Source organism: Mytilus galloprovincialis, chromosome 12, assembly GCF_965363235.1.
Source record: "Mytilus galloprovincialis chromosome 12, xbMytGall1.hap1.1, whole genome shotgun sequence".
Taxonomy (NCBI): domain Eukaryota; kingdom Metazoa; phylum Mollusca; class Bivalvia; order Mytilida; family Mytilidae; genus Mytilus; species Mytilus galloprovincialis.
The window spans coordinates 28,711,506-28,729,626 of record NC_134849.1 but is presented as its reverse complement, the minus strand read 5'-3'; the positions used below and the strand labels follow the sequence as shown (position 1 = coordinate 28,729,626).

At 32.1% G+C, this 18,121-nt stretch overlaps 1 protein-coding gene across 2 annotated transcripts; it reads right to left on the bottom strand.

The window, feature by feature from the left end:
• Positions 1 to 5,508: 5,508 nt before the first annotated feature.
• Positions 5,509 to 17,906, bottom strand: LOC143055328 (monocarboxylate transporter 12-like). Of its 2 annotated transcripts, XM_076228457.1 has the most exons (6): positions 17,771 to 17,906; positions 16,043 to 16,242; positions 14,298 to 14,441; positions 11,427 to 11,573; positions 8,381 to 9,499; positions 5,509 to 6,940 (listed from the first exon to the last, which is right to left on the bottom strand). In XM_076228457.1, the coding sequence occupies exons 2-6, from the start codon at positions 16,227 to 16,229 to the stop codon at positions 6,753 to 6,755; spliced, it is 1,785 nt and encodes a 594-aa protein (XP_076084572.1). In that variant the 5' UTR covers positions 16,230 to 16,242; positions 17,771 to 17,906; the 3' UTR covers positions 5,509 to 6,752. The 2 variants fall into 2 exon arrangements, with proteins under 2 accessions (XP_076084572.1, XP_076084573.1); XM_076228458.1 differs by lacking the exons at positions 5,509 to 6,940; positions 8,381 to 9,499 and having other exon boundaries at positions 11,442 to 11,573; positions 14,281 to 14,441.
• Between the last annotated feature and the right edge of the window lie 215 nt (positions 17,907 to 18,121).

The following is an 18,121-nucleotide window of genomic DNA, read 5'->3' as shown; positions in this document are numbered from 1 at the left end:
ATTTGTAACTCCACAACATTCTAAAATCACAACCTTATTGTTGACAGGTAAGTGATACAGCATACAGCAGTTCGACGTCTTACACCACTGGACCAGCTTCTAAGTCAGGAGTATGTAATTCCATCCAGTGTTGGTAGTTAGTTCATATTTGTTATATTTGTTTATTATGAATTAGGCGTATGGTTTTCTCGTATACTTTGAATTGTTTTACATTTACATGTCGGGCCTTAATATACGGTGTAGGGTTTCTCATTGTTGAAAAACATATAAACGGTTACCTATGATATTCTCATTCAACTAACATATTTTATCTAAATTTTTATATGAACCAAAAGCGGTACATTATCACCACCCCTAACTTTGGCGAAGTAACACACATAACTCTAATATAACCGTTCGATCGCATAAGTAGCAAACGCCCAGTAAACTATATATGAGGGTTTGGATGGGGTTAAATGATTAAAGAATAATGCCCTTAAAAATGAAGATTAGAGAATAACGGGCAAAAAAAATAAAGATTAGAGAAAAAAAGGGGTTAAATTTTTGAAGATTAGAGAAAAAAGGGGTTAATTTTTTAAAGATTAGAGAAAAAATGGGTGAAAATTAAATGTTTACAGAATAACAGACCCCCCCCCCCCCAATCCAGACCCTCATATATATACATAGTGCATCGCTTCGTGTTCTCTGTTACAGTACACCCGTATTTGTATAGTAGAAAGGTCGATGGGTGAAGAACGTCTTTTCACACTATTAATTAACATCATCCTAGTTTTTATCATCATATGACGTAAAATGATCTGGACTTTTAGCTTATAATGACGAGTTTTGATGATGTTAAATTATTTTTTAACTTTAAACGACATGCATTTGAGAAAAAGAAATTTGAAAATATTCATTCGGTCGCAACATAGCAAACGACCATTAAACTATAGTGCATCGCTTCGTGTTGTCTGTACACCTGTATTTGTATAGAAGAAAGGTCGAAACTATTGGTGAAGAAAGTCTTTTCACACTATCAATTAAAATCGTCCTAGTTTTTATCATTCTATGGCGAAAAAGGATCTTGACTATGTCTGTAGATTCATTATTATTCGTTTAATCCAATTTTCGTGGATTTCGTGGAAACAGGGACACCACGAATTTAAATTTCAAGGAATTGCGAATTTTCTGTGATTTAATGTAGACTTTTAGAAAATCCCGAAATTCAATATCCAAGAAAATGCAAGTTTTTCTCAATCTAGGAAAATTAGTACCCACAAAAATAAATGAATCCACAGGAACTGTGACGTGTTTTTTTTTTTTTAATTCAAACGACACGTATTTGTATAGTAGAAAGGTTGATGGGTGAAGAAAATATGTTCACACTATCAATCAAAATCGTCCTAGTTTTTATCATCCTATGTCGTAAAAGGATCTGGACTATAAGCTTATATTGACGAAGATCATCAGATAGACCAACTAACGTTATGAAATACATGTAGCTAAGATTCGGAGATTACGGGGTGAACAACCTTGTCCTTTGACACTTTTATCTAGTATTGTAAATGTTTTCTTAAACCTTCAAGACCTTATTGTATGTCACCACATTTTTATATTATCGTTCACCGATAAAAAAAGAATGTCACACTGTCTACTCGTTAACGAATCCTTTCAACATATTTTGCAGGAGTCTATAATTAGATACAAGAAAATGTGGTATGAGTGCCTTAAGCCTCTGTCATACCTTACCGGATAGCACGAACGGACGCCTAACGGATGAAAATAAAAGTTGTCCGTTGACAAAATTGTTTTCCGTTGGGAGTCCGTTGATGTACGGACCGAATAAAACGGACGTGTAACGAATGCATAACGGACACACACAGGACATGCAACGTACGAGAAACGGAAACGTACCGGACAGAACAGATGTCGAACGTACATCCAATGGACGAGTACCGCATAAAACGGACACATAACGGGAGCGTACCGGATAAAACGGATGAACAAGATATACGGAAAAATTAAAGGTTTCAATAATAATACATGTAAATTGCATAAATATTCAAATGTTTCTGTGTAACTGGTTTTGGTTTGTTCTTTAAAATGCCACCAAAGGGCAGTGTCTGACCTGAATAAGAGCTGATTGGTTGTGAAGACGTGCCCTTACTCAATAAGATTGATTTATCCGTTTCAGATCCGTTCACCATCCGTTTTATCCGTTATACGTCCGGTAGAAGTCAATTTCTCATTCGTTCAAATCCGTTCATGTCCGTTAGACGTCCGTTCTTATCCGTTAGACGCCCGTCCATATCCGTTACATGTCCGTTAGCGTTCGTTTTATCCGTCGACGTCCGTTCTGTCCGGTGGAAACTTTTGATCATGTTCGTTAGGCGTCCGTTTTGTACGGTACTCGTCCGTAACGTTTCGTTTCCGTTTCCGTTTTGTATCCGTTACGTGTTCGTTATACATCCGTTGAAGGTCTGGAGGATAAATTCACCAACGGACTTCTACCGGACGTTTAACGTATTGAAAAAAAGTTATTCGTTAGGCGTCCGTTTTGTACGGTATTCGTCCGTTTCGTTTCCGTTTTGTATCCGTTACGTGTTCGTTATAGATCCGTTGAAGGTCTGGAGGATAAATTCACCAACGGACGTCTAACGGACATGAACAGATTGAAAAAAAGTTAATCGCTAGGCGTCCGTTCGAGCTATCCGATAAGGTGTGACCGAGGCTACAAGCCTCGGTCACACCTTACCGGATAGCACGAACGGACGCCTAAGAGACAACTATCCGTCTAAGTCAAAATTTATAAAAGTAAACCATCATAGGTCAAAGTACGGTTTTCAACACGGAACCTTGGTTCACAAAAAAAAATACTAGTGTAAAGCCATTCAAACGGGAAAACTAACGGTCTCATCTATTTAAAAAACCGAAAAACGAGAAACACGTATGAACCACATCAAATACGACTGCTACTGAACATCAGATTCCCTTTAGAAAGCAAACATGTCTGTACATTTGCAAGGCATCCTCATTTACAAATTAGTAGTCGAATTGCCGCCGTCTATCCTTGTCGATTGGGATAATTGTTAATTTCTTCTCCTCCTGAATATAAATGAAACATTTGTTAAAGGACTCTAAGCTGAAAAAAAGCTACGGAGGATTGTTAAAATATTTGGTATACAAAAAGAAAGTAGTGCACAATAGCAATATATAGAGGAGAGTTTCATTAAATACTGATAAAGGTTTTACAATGGAAACGTAATATACATGTTATTTTTGTGGCTATGGACAAATGGACAACCACACATTGTCATTACATGCATAAAGCATCTGCTTTAAAAAGCGGGACTATGGTCTTTCGTTGTGTCATTTTTCTCTTGACATGGATAACAGGGATTGATGGGGCTGACTTTAGGATTTAATGTTGCTCGACTGAGAAATATAAAGACAAAATCTATTATTTTCAGGAATAAAATACATGTAAGATAAGATTATTGACCACACAGCAAGTGATTAAAGAATTACCTTCATTCAACAGGTACAACGAAAGTTGAAAAGCAAATATGGTACATGAAAACAAAAATGTATAATAGACAACAGCCATTTCCTGTTAGTTAGTTCCAACAATCTATTTTATTAAAAATGCACAATTTCGTAAAATTCTATTAATCGACGTCTTCCCTCCCCCTTTTTTTAGAGAAAACAGGTCGTATAATGCTGAGATTAAAATATCTCGTGTAGAATTAACATAATTAGTCTTCAAAAAAAAAAAAAACAAAAAAAAAAAAAACTCACCAGTGACGCTCGAATTAAAAAAAAAAAACATCTAAAGGCTAAATAAAGTTCGAAGTTGAAGAGCATCAAGGACTAAACATTCCTAAAAGTTTTGCCAAATACAGCTAACGTAATCTATTCCCTAGGTAGAAAAGCCTTTAAGTTAGTATTTTAGTTGAAAAGTTCAAAGTTTTATATACAATTAATTTATAAATTATAATCATGACCTTTTCAAAGATAATTCATGTCAACACAAAGGTGCTGACTACTGGGCTGGTGACACCCTCGGGGACGAAACGCCCACCAGCAGTGGCATCGACCCAGTGGTGTAAATAGTTATCAAAGGTACCAGGATTATAATTTAATACGCCAGATTATAGGGGCTGATAATGTAGGGTTTAATGTTGCTTGACTTGAAAATATAAAGACAAAATATATTATTTTCAGGAAGTACATGTATGATAAAATTGTTGGCCACACATCACGGGATAAAATAATTGCATGTGCATGTACCCTTGAGAACGAAAGGCAAGAAGACAAATATGACACAGGAAAACAGAATAGAAAAAAAGAGTTATTTCCAACACTATTTTAATTAGAATTGCATAATTTCAATCCACCATTTTCTACATAAGAAAATGCCTGTACCAAGTCAGAAGTGTGACAGTTGTTATTCATTCGTTTGATGTGTTTGAACTTTTGATTTTGCCATTTGATTGTGGACTTTCCTTTTTGAATTTTCCTTAGAGTTCAGTATTTTTGTGATTTTACTTTTTTCGTAAAATGCTAATAACCGACCGCATCCTCTCTCCCCCCCCCCATTTCAGAGAAACAAAGATCGTATCTTGATGAGATTAAAATATAACATGAAGAATTGACATAATTAGGAATAAACACGTTAAATGCAAGAAAAGAAACTGAAGATACCACATAGAGAATTAAAAATCACTGAGAGAAATTCAATGACAAAATAGGGGAAAATCTACAAAACACTACATAAAAAGGGGTGAAAGATACAAGATGGACATTCAAACTCATAGATCGAAAATAAACTGAAAATGAAATGGCTCAAAAGGAAAAGACAAACACACATAGTAGTATACATAAGATACAACATAGAAAACTAAAGATTAAGCAACAAGAACCCCACCATAAACTGGGGGTGAAATCAGGTGCTCCAAAAGGGTAAGCAGATCCTGCTCCACATGTTGATCCTGTGGTGCTGCTCATCTTAATATATAAGATATCTAGATATCTTATATAAGATATAAGATATCTCCTTTAATATATAAGATATCTTATATGATTTCATTTATATAAGATATATGATATATTATATGAGATATCTGATATATTATATAAGATATCTCAAAAAGTTTCTACGATATCTTATATGCTTTATAAGATATCTTCTAAAATTTATAAATATCTTATAAATATTTTTTATATAAGATATCTTGTATACTTAATAAGATATATCATATAATAAATAAGATATCTTATAAAGTTTATAAGATATCTCATGTAGTTTATAAGATATCTTATTAACATAAGAAGATTTCTTACAAAGAAAAGTATATGTATATATACATGTGTATCATATGGCAAGCCGTTTTGCTATTAAATATTCTTAATTCAAGATATCTCATAAACTATATACGATATCTTATAAACTAGATAAGATATCTTATAAACTATATAAGATATCTTATAAAGTTTATGAGATATCTTGAAGTAAGAATAAATAGCAAAACGGCTTGCCATATGATACACATATATATAACGTATCAACATTTTGACGATCAGTACTGAGGAAATGATTCAAAAGTTAGGAAAGGCGACAATCAAACTCATGTCGAAGGAAACCTGACATGGCTTAAATCGTAAAGCGACGTAAAGACGAACAGTACTATAACATAATACATTACTTAATACCTAGTAACACCTAGTAACACCAACTAGTAACAAGTTATATAAACTACGGAAAGGTGCCTGATCCAGGAATGGCACCTGTCGTGTGTCTCTTGACTATCAAACATCTGGTTATAACTGAACATAAAATGTACCTGTTGGTATATTATACAATTATCTTAATTTTTACACTTCCATTTATGTGTTTTTTATATCTAAAAAACAGTACTCATTCATGAACACATTTATCAACTAAAACTTGACAAACGTACGACCTCCTCCGACATTATATATACATTTGAGCTTGAAAAATATATTTGTTGTGTTTGTTGCTTATTATCATCAAGTTGAACATATTTGAATATATATTTGTTGGATACTTGTTAGTATTATTATTAGATTTATTTCACTTGACTGGGCTGGGTTTAAGAAGTTCGCTCATTTAAGACCAGTCCATCTATGGACAGGAGTTTAAGGATAAACCCACCAATAAAGTAGGTCTCATTGGGTTCTAAGCGTGACGCGGGACTGCCGATTTTTTGTAAGCGTGACACGTGAAAGTCAAATTATTGTGTCGTGAAAACGGGAAATGAGGTCTAGCGGGACACGGGAAATGCCAAAAAAATAGGAATTGCTTACGTACATAGTGTAAGCGGGATACGGGAATCTGACAAAACAGAAAGCAGGATCCGGGATCGGAACCCCCCAATGAGACCCCCAATAAAGTGTCCAGTTATTCGTCCCGTACCATGCACTCAGTTCTTTTGTATATGCGTTTGGTGACACTGATAGGTGATTAAAGTTCAATAAAAATTATAACAGCAATCATCCTTATCACACACATCTTCGAATTGACTGTCCTTATGTTAATTAAAACATAAGCTCCGCCGATCAGTTGAAATAACATTGGTATTAAGTATGCCTTGGTCACAATACCGTTTTTGAATTTTGAATGTCTAGGTGACCATAATAAACAAAAACAATGCCTTTAACTTAATGGTCTGAGTTGATCTGCTCGAAGCAATTTGGACAAACAAGAATTTCAATATCTGCCCTCAATCAGTATTCATGGAACATGTTAATAATCAGTTGTTAACCGTATGAATTGTCACATCTTCATCATCATTTGACTTTCGTCGAAGTTTCTTAACTCTACGATCTTCGAGTTTTTTAACGAGCGGTTCACAAAATATTATAATAGAAGCTATCAGAAGTGCTGAACCCATTACATAAAAAGACACTGTGTACGATCCTGTTTGGTCTCTTATATAACCTACAAAATAAAATTTTAAAAAAAGATAAATAAATATATTATCTTTAGAAAAAATACAATTGAGATGTGTTTGCAAAAAGGGAATAAAACAATCAAACCTACATAACATATAAACCGAGTAAGAACCACTGCCTCGATAGGTTTAGCATTTCCTGTACCAAATTTTATGCTATGCTGAGACATCGAAATGTTATTCATTATATTAAGTATTACCAAGATTTAGAGACTGAAATTGTAAACTAGTGTCATTGGCAACATAGTGAATGAACAAAAAAGCCTCATCGGACTTCGCAGAAAGTACATATTATACACATTTCAGTACACAAATAATCAGACATAATAAAGTTTTCCTTAAAACCAGATATCGCCGGGTAATTTTGTGTTCATTTTTTAAACAAAATAGTTAATTAAACATGTTAAAAATGAATTTAGTTTATTCAAAGTTACTGTAGCAACAGTAATGAAATTGTTCAATTGATATTTGCTCTTTTTACATCATTGAAGAATATCTTTCCGACATGGAACGCTCTGATTTCCTCGGTGAAGTCTGGCTTTGGCTTTAAAATGTGTATTTGATTTATCAGCTCTTCAAAGTTAATATTAGGTTTTGGATTGTCAAATAGTTTGGCATCTATCAGAACAGATGAGACATTCAACAAGAAATAGTTCTTTTATACCATATATAATTTTAACATTGATATTCATGCTAAAATTAGTATAGAGCATGACATGATAGAATTATTTCGATTCTTATAAAAAACTTAAGAAATGATTTACTTCAAAACAGACCTATAGTAGGTATCCGTTTTGATTTGCTGAAACCAGACGGTTTAAGAAAATCAACCGTTGCGCGATAAATGAATAAACAAATATATGTAAATCTACTTTTAAATAAAATTTTTATTCATTTTCAAGCAAGCAGTTAAACAAATGTCTATTTAGATTTAACGTTTTGTTCAAAACACGGTTGACGTTCTTATTAATTCAATTGTGACGTCAATCACGTGCAACGAATATTTACGTAATTAGAAAATGGCTTTTTAAACTAGAGAAGACCGTCTCATTTGATTTGTGGACATATGCATCTGGTGTAAAACATAACTTTAATACCATCTATGTATGTGCCTGTCAGGAGCCTGTAATTCAGTGGTTGTCGTTTGTTTATGTGTTACATATTTGTTTTTCGTTCATTTTTTTTATATAAATAAGGCCGTTAGTTTTCTCGTTTGAACTGTTTTACATTTTCTTATCGGGGCCTTTTATAGCTGACTATGCAATATTGGCTTTTCTTATTGTTGAAGGCCGTACGATGACCTATAGTTGTTAATGTCTGTGTCATTTTGGTCTCTTGTGGGCAGTTGTCTCATTTGCAATCATACCACATCTTCTTTTTTATATGTTATCATAGTCGACTTTTTTGTAATTAACAACCATACTTACCAAGTAAAGGTGCGAATACAATGGACGAAATGCCATGGATAAATATCTGTAGGGACAATGCTGCTGGTAGCTGATCTGGACCAACACCTTCCCTCATCAACATTGTCATCAAAGAGAAATATAAACTCCCGAATAGTCCATATATCACGGAATATATGGCGAATGTTTGAAAATTTGTGTAGAATGGATTAAATAACGTTGCAATGCCTGTTACACATAACGAAAATGATAAAATATTTTTTCTCTTTACTTTGTTGGAATCTATCAAAATTCCGAGTAGAACTCGAGATACAAGATCACACACACCAGTGATGGTCAATAAAATGGCTAACCTATCCTGGGTGATCCCATTGTCGTTCGCAAATGCTGGAATATATGCAACTATAAATGCTAGTCCGAAAAACGCAAGAAATGCTGCAAATAGTGTTGCCTGCAAACTATGGTTTTTCAGAAGATCTAAACCTAGCAAGTCATGGCATGATACTTTAAATGAACGTTTATGCTTAACAGATTCATTTTCATCTTCACTATTTAGCTGTAAAATACCAACACTATGCATTGAAGAAAACGTTTCTGCTGTATCTGTTGTGTTGTAAATGTTTAGTGCACTTCTAGAAAGTGTTTTGAAGAATTCTTGTAGAGATGTGTTCACATGTACATCGTTTTTCGTAGCACCTCTATCATGACTTTCAGATTCAGTTCTTGGTTTTCCTGAGTGATTTACTTTAAAATGACTCGGTTGACTTCCATTGTCCATCTGGCGCGTAACATTGCTGTCTGAAACACTTAAATCTTTTTTAAATGCTAATTTTAATTCTTGCTCAGGATCTAGTAACTCTTGAAGAATGTCATCTTTCCCTGTGTGTTGTTCCACTTTGGGTTTACGTGGTGAGCTTACTAAAGCACCAGCAACGATATTATTCAGATGCATCCCTGAACAAACTAATAAAGCACCTTGAAGACCATATTTATCCAATAAAGTTTGAATTAAGAGAGGTAAGATAAAACTACCAATGCATCCACCCACCATTGCAATACTGTATGCTATACCAAGCCTTTTTTCGAATGACGCATTTAAGACTACAAACATCGGTCCTGTTGCGAAAGCACAACTTAAGCCTGAAACGAAATGACATTTGTAAGAAATATTTTGATTTTAATCCTGTTCAAATAAGTAATAAAGGATTTCGTTATGCGTAATGAGTTTTCTTTGAATTTATTATTCTTTTGACTTTCAGTTTCCATATAATTGAATTCAACGCCATATACACACAGTAACTGCTCGGACAATGGTTATTTTATTAACATATCGCATTAACAACTTCATTAGGGAATTCATTAACGTTATACTTACAATAATGATAATTCCAGATGACACTTACATTTTAATGCATTTAAGGTTGATCATAAGTATATACTTTTTGAGACAGAATTTTCGTATAATATAAAAAAAAATGTTTTGTTCAAACATATAATAAAAAGTATGTGTCACCGTGCTATTTTTCAAGCTTTGAGTCGTTGAAAATTGCCTAAATTTGGTTAGATTGTTTATGAAAAAACACATTTGTGTGCATAAAATATTTTCTATGAGATAGAATTTTGAAATGAATTGTGAGAAGATAGGTTTTTTTATATGTTTTAAGAAAATACAAATAAAAAATGGTGTCACCGAACTTTTTTTTTTGATACAAGTAAAAATCAAAAATAATCCCTATTAGTCCAGTATATTTTGTTTTAATAAAAGAGTTATCTTCCCTTGAATGGGCCATTTGAAAAAATGTATTCTAAAAACAAAACAAAAGGATACTTGTTTAAATATTTTTAGTTACAGAATACATCACCAAATTTTCTTTATATAAATAAACAGTCTAATCGGTCTCCAAATTTGTAATTTTGGTCAATTAACTGGACCGAATTTGTTGGGAAACTCTAGGTGAACGAAGATAAAGAAGGAAGTTACAATTATTCTATAATTCTTAACATAATAATGCACCAGTCTATCTTTGCAATTTAATCCCACCAACAATCCAAAGTACAGCTGTTTATCCATTACGTATTGAGAATGATATAATATACATGTAGACTTTCATTGACCCAATAATCCTTCATACCTTCATCAATACGATTGTGGAATAACATTAATGTGGTGACACGCGACATTGGCTCTTTATGTAAATTTTAAACCGAACTTAACAATCTTAAATTGAATTAAAAAGCCAAAGTACCAAGACATTATGATTTTGGCAATTGTAAACGCAACATTATTTTGACACAACTTAGGTGCTAAGCTTTTTTTGGGAATTATGATCTTAACAGAGTCAACATTTTTTCAGATCCGTCTTGTAGTTTGTGATGTTAAGTGCGAAGATTCACGTCACTTCTTTTTTTATTGTCCTAATAATGCGAATATGAGAATGAAATTATTTAATAATCTATATTGGTTACCAGAGAACTCTCCACTAAATTTGAACATCTTAACCTCTGGCAATACGTCTTTAACTAAAGTTGAAAATCAAAGAATTGTAAAGGATGTATATGAATTTATCAAAGAGTCTAAGAGGTTTCTAATTGTGTTATATAGCACATTATAAAATGCAAATACATGCAGATTGTGTATAACCATTCACATCATCACACATCATCTTTTCACAGTTCCAATATATTTATATATATATATATATATAATGTATTGTTTGTATGTATGCTTTGTAAATATTATATTGTTTTAAATTGTTATGGGAGAAGACTATATAAGTTTGATTAACTTGTGTCTCATCCCTTTTGCACATTTAAGCAAATAAAATATGTTTAAACTAAACTAATCGATTTTGTACTGTGATTGTACAATCCAAGATGATGATATACCATCCATACACCTTAATACAATGAGAAAGCAGCAAAAAGTGAATTCACAAAAATACTGAACTCCGAAGAAAACAGAAATACTCTAATCAAATGACAAAACTAAATGCACAAACACATCATTCTGGTTTTTAATTTTCTTGGGCTTTATTTCCTTTTTCAAATAAATTCAATTATGACTTACCGTATATGATACCATGTGAAAATATCAAGAATGTAATGTTTGGAGAAAAGGCATTTAACATATACCCAGCAGATGATAAAATGGCACCAATAATGATGATCGTCCGAACAGAAAACATCTTAGTTCCAATATTCAACACGAATAAAGCTGAAAATAGAAAAATGGTATTGATTTTTTCCTTTATTATATTTATTTTATCTTCATTATGCATTTTTCAAGAACATTAATAAATTAATAATTTATAAGAAGAATGTAAACGAACAGTTGTGCATACATAAAAACATCATGTCTAGCTATGAATAGAGTTTTCATCATGTTTTGTGTCGATTGGTTACTTTTTTTGAATTAATGACAAAATTTGTTTACATTCATAAATTTCTGTCAACCTTAATTTAACACCAGTTGTCGTCTTGATAAAGTACATGGCGATTGTATGTAAGAAGCATTGATAATTGCAAACGTGATGTGGGTTTTGAATCATTTTGAACTAATGCTCACACTCGATACTTATTTAACTTTGAGCTAGATTTCATTCATGTGACAATTACAAGTTGTATTTTAACATCATATGCGACTAATACAACATTTGATAAGCACCCAACTTTAAACATGAATAACGAACAACTACATGTAGTTGAAAAGCACAAGCACCAAAGAGTCTATTTTTCTAGTAATGGTTCATGGAATGTCCACATTGCTTATATTGTACAGAAATCATACAAAGGACTTAATATATTAAGGAACATAAAACACACTTTTAAGTTTAGATAGAATGACCCTGGAAAAAAATATATATCATTTATATGACCTATCATTGAATATGCTGATGTTATCTGGGATTCAGGAAATCAGTCTTTAATGAATAAACTTGAAAACATCCAGTTGGACGCCGTTCGTATAGTTACAAGGGGGACTAAGCTCACAAGGACGTCGATGTTTATAAAAAAACCAATGGGAGAAACTTTCAGATTGAAAAAGTAACCACAAATTAATATTGCTTCATAAAATTGTAAATAATAAAACTCCAAATTACTTGCAAGAGCTATTGCCTGGCTATGTAAGTGGTCGACACGACCACAGTACAAGACAAAGTAATAATCTATTACAGGTCAAATCACGTACAAAACTTTATTCAGATTATTACCTTCCGTCATCAATCAAATTATGGAATAATTTACTGTTATTGAAGTGTAAGAAATTGTGAATCTCTCTCTGTATGTACTTTCATGCTGGATGTCGAAAAGGCAAAATTCTTCACGCGCGACTTAGAATGAATAGTAGTTCTTTAAACTGTCACTCGTTTCGAAGAAACTTAGTTTCTTCCCCTAAATGTCGCTGTCGTGACTTAGAAACTAGCTCACTTTTTTATTATTTTGCCCATTACACTCGGACATAAGACAAGAACTGATAATATCATTTGGAAGCCTAAAATTAACGGTACCAATGAACACCGAATTTCTATTTAATGTCTCAAAGACAATTTAATTCAAATGAAGAAAACATTAGTTTATTTATCATGGTACAAAGGTTCATTATCAAAACTAAAAGGTTTATAAATTAACGATTCACACAATAAACTTGTAAGCATTTCGTCTTATCAGTTGCATTTTTCCTTACCTTTCAGTTCATTATGTAACTCAACTGACAATATCAATATTTTTATCATGTAACAGAGCATGTAGTTTTGATTTATTTGTGTATAATGTATTTAATTTATCAAGGATATCTGGATCCTTATTTTGAATGTGTTTATAATTATACTTGTATTTTTTTCATTATAAGATATTGTTTACACTAAGCACGATAGTTTTTACATGGTATAGTTACGTACATACTGAATTTCAAATGGATGAATAATACTGTGTTCAGTTTATTGGTGTTTTTTTTTACCAATTGCGGTAGCGAATTCCCTAAATATAGGTCTACTGATACATGTGATAGCAAATATTGTTTATTATTTCTTTTATATTAAACAAACAAATCTCACTTTCGTACAATTGAGAAGTGTATCTAGGTATAAATCCGGGTTTCAGCCCCCATTTAGTTGATGTATTTGATCTTTTGATTTTGCCATTTGATCACGGACTTTCCGTTTTGAATATTACCCGGAGTGCGCTATTTTTGTGAATTTACGTTTTCCTCTGAGAGATTACTACAAAAACGCTCAAAATGACTAAGAGGTTGAATTCGAAACAACTAAGAATCAGAATTCTAGATAACACGAAAGAGATGGAACGCATCACCAAGGAAAAAAACAACACTTGATTAGCTCTATCGAAAGTGTTAGTAATTATTTTTACAAGAAATTAAAAAAAATAAACAAAACCAACATTATTTAATGTGAGTATATGCGACTGTCAAATACGTGAGAGGTTTGGCTAGCTATAAAACAAGATTAAATCTCCTATTTTCAACATGAGGAAATGTATGTATAAAGTCAGGAATATTACAGTTGTTTTTGATTCGCTTTGTGTGTTTGAGCTTTAATTTTGCCATAAGATAAAGGAGTTTCCGTCTTGAATTTTGCTTGGAGTTCAGTATTTGATATTTCTATTTTCGGGAGCAATGTGCGTTTTAAAAAAAAAACATTGACAAAACCGGTCTCGTCTTGATTATGAAGTTAGAAATGAGCCTCATTTTGAGATGAAATACAACAGAAGAACCGTTTTGTTTTCGGTTAGATATAATTGTTTGCCTTTGTTAAATTCTATTGGAATAGGAATGATGTCATATATATGTACACCGTATCCTTTCTATCCCTATAATTGAAGAATATTGCATGGCCATATGAACTTGGCATTTTTTCTGTTAAATACATAAGATGGTTCTTTTCAGTTTAAAATTGACTGGTTACCTGTGTTTTATTCTTACATGAGATGCTAGTCACTAGCGTTTGTACTGCAATAATAACCGACGTCATAGACGAAGTGGTTCCATAGACGTCTATGAACTGTACGAAAAAAAGCCCAAAGGATTTAGCAAATCCCACTAGTAGAAACACATGCAGAGAAGTTGCTGAAAAGTTAATAAAATGTATTCAGTGAAATATGTAAATTAAGTGCATGCAAATAATTGAACAGTATGATCAAGACATTTTATCACCTAATATTTACTTAGTATTTTTTTTATTCTATTCTCATATTATGTATTACATGCTAACAAGAACGCAATATGACGTCACAATTTTCGTTGTAGATACACGCATTGTACGAATTTATAGTCTGACCATGATTTCTTTTGCAAAAAAATACTGAAGATCTCGTACCTTTGTTGTGGACTTTTTTATCAATTATATGGTTGTTTTTATAGATTTACTGTTTGCAAAAGTATGAATTATTCTAAAAAATACTAAGAATTTTCTTATCCCAGGCATAGATTACCTAATCCATGTTTGGCACAACGTTTTGGAATCGGTCTTCCACATTGATCAATGTTCTTCAACTTTATACTTGTTTGGATCTGAGTGTTACTGATGAGTCTTTTGTAGACGAAACTAGCGTTTGGCGTATATAATTATAAGACTGGTACCTATGCTAACTATTTACAAATAAGTTGACATAATACTGTTCCAGTTCTAGAAATGCAAGTTAATATAATACTTTTATAACGATTAATTTCTGTTGTCTATTGATCGACACATGTATGCTATTTATACAGGCGAAAGGTCGATCAATTTTTACACGAGTTAAGTGTTAAATTGTATTAACAGTTTTTAAATACAACCAAAGATAGCGCTTATATATTATTACTATCATTGGTTAAAACAGACTGTACTATTAATAATTATCAAGGTACCAGTATTATAATTTAGTACGCCAGACGCGCGTTTCATCTACTTCACACACAGCCATAAGGTACACATATATGGTCCTGTAAATTCCTCATTAATTAATGTAAACTTACTAGTAAGAGTGACTTTTATGATGTCTTGTATGATGTATAATGTATTCCCTCTTTTTGCACTTCATTTCATGATCATATTACCCCTCCAGTGTACATGAGAACATAACCGGTTTTTGATTTTTGAAGTTTGTGTCGCTTAGTGGTTAGTTTTCTGTTTTGTGATTTGTTAAACTTTGTTATTGTTTTTGGTCGTTTTTTTTTTCATTTTCGGCAATGATTTAATATGAATTTGAAATCCCCTCTGGTATTGATCGCCTATATTTCATTTAAATTAGCTCTGAATCAAAATGTAACACAAACATTGGGACCGCATGGAAATAAATCATAGATAAATATGTCTCGACAATTTTGCAAATTTTGAATAAAAGTGAAAGCTTCAACAACATAATCACAGTTTTTAAACTGGAAAGAGAGGAGAGTTTTTCACGAATTGTTTTGTGAGGAGAAAACTTGATAATAATCTTAAAGCCACTTTTATTTTATTGTTAAATAAATATGAGTATACAGTTTATTAATTTCAATGTTTATCATTTCAAATTTAACAACTGAAATAAAATATCTGGTTACCATCTACTTTCTTCACATATAAATAACCTTTTGTGAGAAAAAACCTCTTATTTTCCAATGCATGTACATGTACATTGTCATGCTATATGGATTGATGTTTTCTTTACTTTAAAAAAAAATCAATGATAATTTAGTGCATAACTTACCTAGAGCGATTATCCAAGCCCAGCCACTATCCTTTGCAGTAATTTCCTGTGTAACAGAAGTTTTCTCTTTGTCTTCATTTGCCTCTTTGTTAAGAAGATCTGTACCATTGTTGTCATCACTAGAACTAGTATTATCATGTGTGCATGCACTTGTATCTCTTCCAGCAATCTTATCACTTTCCAACATTGTTATAATGAACCTATTTTCAGCAAAGAGATTGTATAAACTCAAAGCACTTATGTTTTAAAAATGAACTTGTAAATGTTTATCATTTCTTTCTAGGGGTTTCTCACGACATTTAAATCATTACTTCAGTAACACAACAAATAACTTCAGATCTAAATACAAGCAGAAGTCAATACTCTAACCATTGGATAAACTGGTGAAAAATAATTAGCACATGATCTTCTTTTATGGTTAAATATATAGATTTAGTAATAAGTTAATGTCAATAATTTTTGCAAAAAAGGTAGTAATTCATAAAAAAAATATCATGCAGCGTTCTTTATTTTCTTTAAATGTGTCATTTTGACACCTCATGCATGTGAGACTGTGTGTTATCGTAGAAGCACGAGAGCAGCATTTTATTTTCATTTAAAAGCAAGTTCTGGAAGATTAAATAAGAGGCTATAGTAGTTCACAAATGTTTCTGAATGATTTTTTTTAATCAACAATTATGAGAAATGAAACTATAATAATCGCACAATGAGCAAACGGTGTGAATGAAGAAAGGCTTTATTTCTCTAGGCATGAATAATCCGCCATTTTAATTTATGTTCAGTCAAAAATATGACACTATAGCACGATACGCTATGAATTGTATCTAAAAAATGTGAGCAAGTTGTTCCAATTTTAAAAAAAATACACGCAGTATTTGTTGAAATACTGAAATAAGAAAAGGAAAATCCTCGTTAACTAAAATATAAGAAAAAAAATAACAGACAAAACCTACCACTGATACTACCGAGAACTTAGACATTCGGACAAATGCCAACAGCACAATGTCTGAACAAAATATATCTCGACCCAATATAAAACAGTAAATACGCAAAAAGAGTTAACAAAGATTGGCATCATACACACGGGCTAAAGTTCTCGAAAGGAAAATAAAACATAGAAAACCAATAACCAAATTGTCAATATCAGTTTGCTGCAAAAGATGTTTGAATTATCCAATTAAACCGTAATTACACAGAGTATGAAAGCCAATGAACCACGAATTTGAAGAGCATAGAAGACACGATACTGCTGAGGAAATCTATCCCAAGCAAGAGATAAAATGATTCAATTAAACTAAAGGACACAAAATTGGCAATAAATGTAACTGTATAGTCTTTATAGATCATGACAAATTCTTACAAACGGTCAAATTCTATGAAAGACAATTCCATGAACTTGAACGGTATATACATCTTATTAATTATCATGATTATTTAAAGCTTTATTTTGCATCAACCATGATGAACATTGGACGTTCTCCTGCGTACATAATACAACAATTAAATCACATCCTATTAATTTCTTGGTTGTTATAGGATACTGTCCAAATCTTATCTAAATAAAAAAAGTTGTAATATTGTCTTTGTGCGTAATTTTTAATAATCCATTATATCAGGAGGTACATGATGTTCACTTAATTGGACTGACGGTCTCAGGGGTATATTATACATTTGTCAATTGATCATTGGTCAAATTGTGTTAAAAATTAAATAAAGTCATAATATTACCTATTTAAGTTTTTGTTATTGTCCTTAAACTTCGGATGTCACTTCGTTGTTAAATGTATTTATCTGTGTCTTCTTGAAGAAATTAACTTAATCATTCAAGATAACATTTTACAGTTGATAACCTTTTACTTGTGCAAACATTCTTAATATACTTTTGTGTACAGGTCACGTGCACAATGTATAACACATGGTGCATGTACATGTAGTATATGCGCACTATTACATTATCAATTAAAATATAACGTAACATCATCTGATGACGAGACACTGAATTTGAACCCTAACTGCATTTAACTAGATGTCTAAGACATGCACTATAAGTTTTATTAATAGTAATGTTTTTCATAGATT

Excerpts from the sequence above, each read along its gene's own strand:
- LOC143055328 (XM_076228457.1), bottom strand. The coding sequence starts at position 16,229 with ATGTTGGAAAGTGATAAGATTGCTGGAAGAGATACAAGTGCATGCACA. Across the intron at positions 11,574-14,297 it reads GCTAGTGACTAGCATCTCAT|CTTTATTCGTGTTGAATATT; the intron begins GTAAGAATAAAA and ends TTCTATTTTCAG. Across the intron at positions 9,500-11,426 it reads TTCACATGGTATCATATACG|GCTTAAGTTGTGCTTTCGCA; the intron begins GTAAGTCATAAT and ends ATTTCGTTTCAG.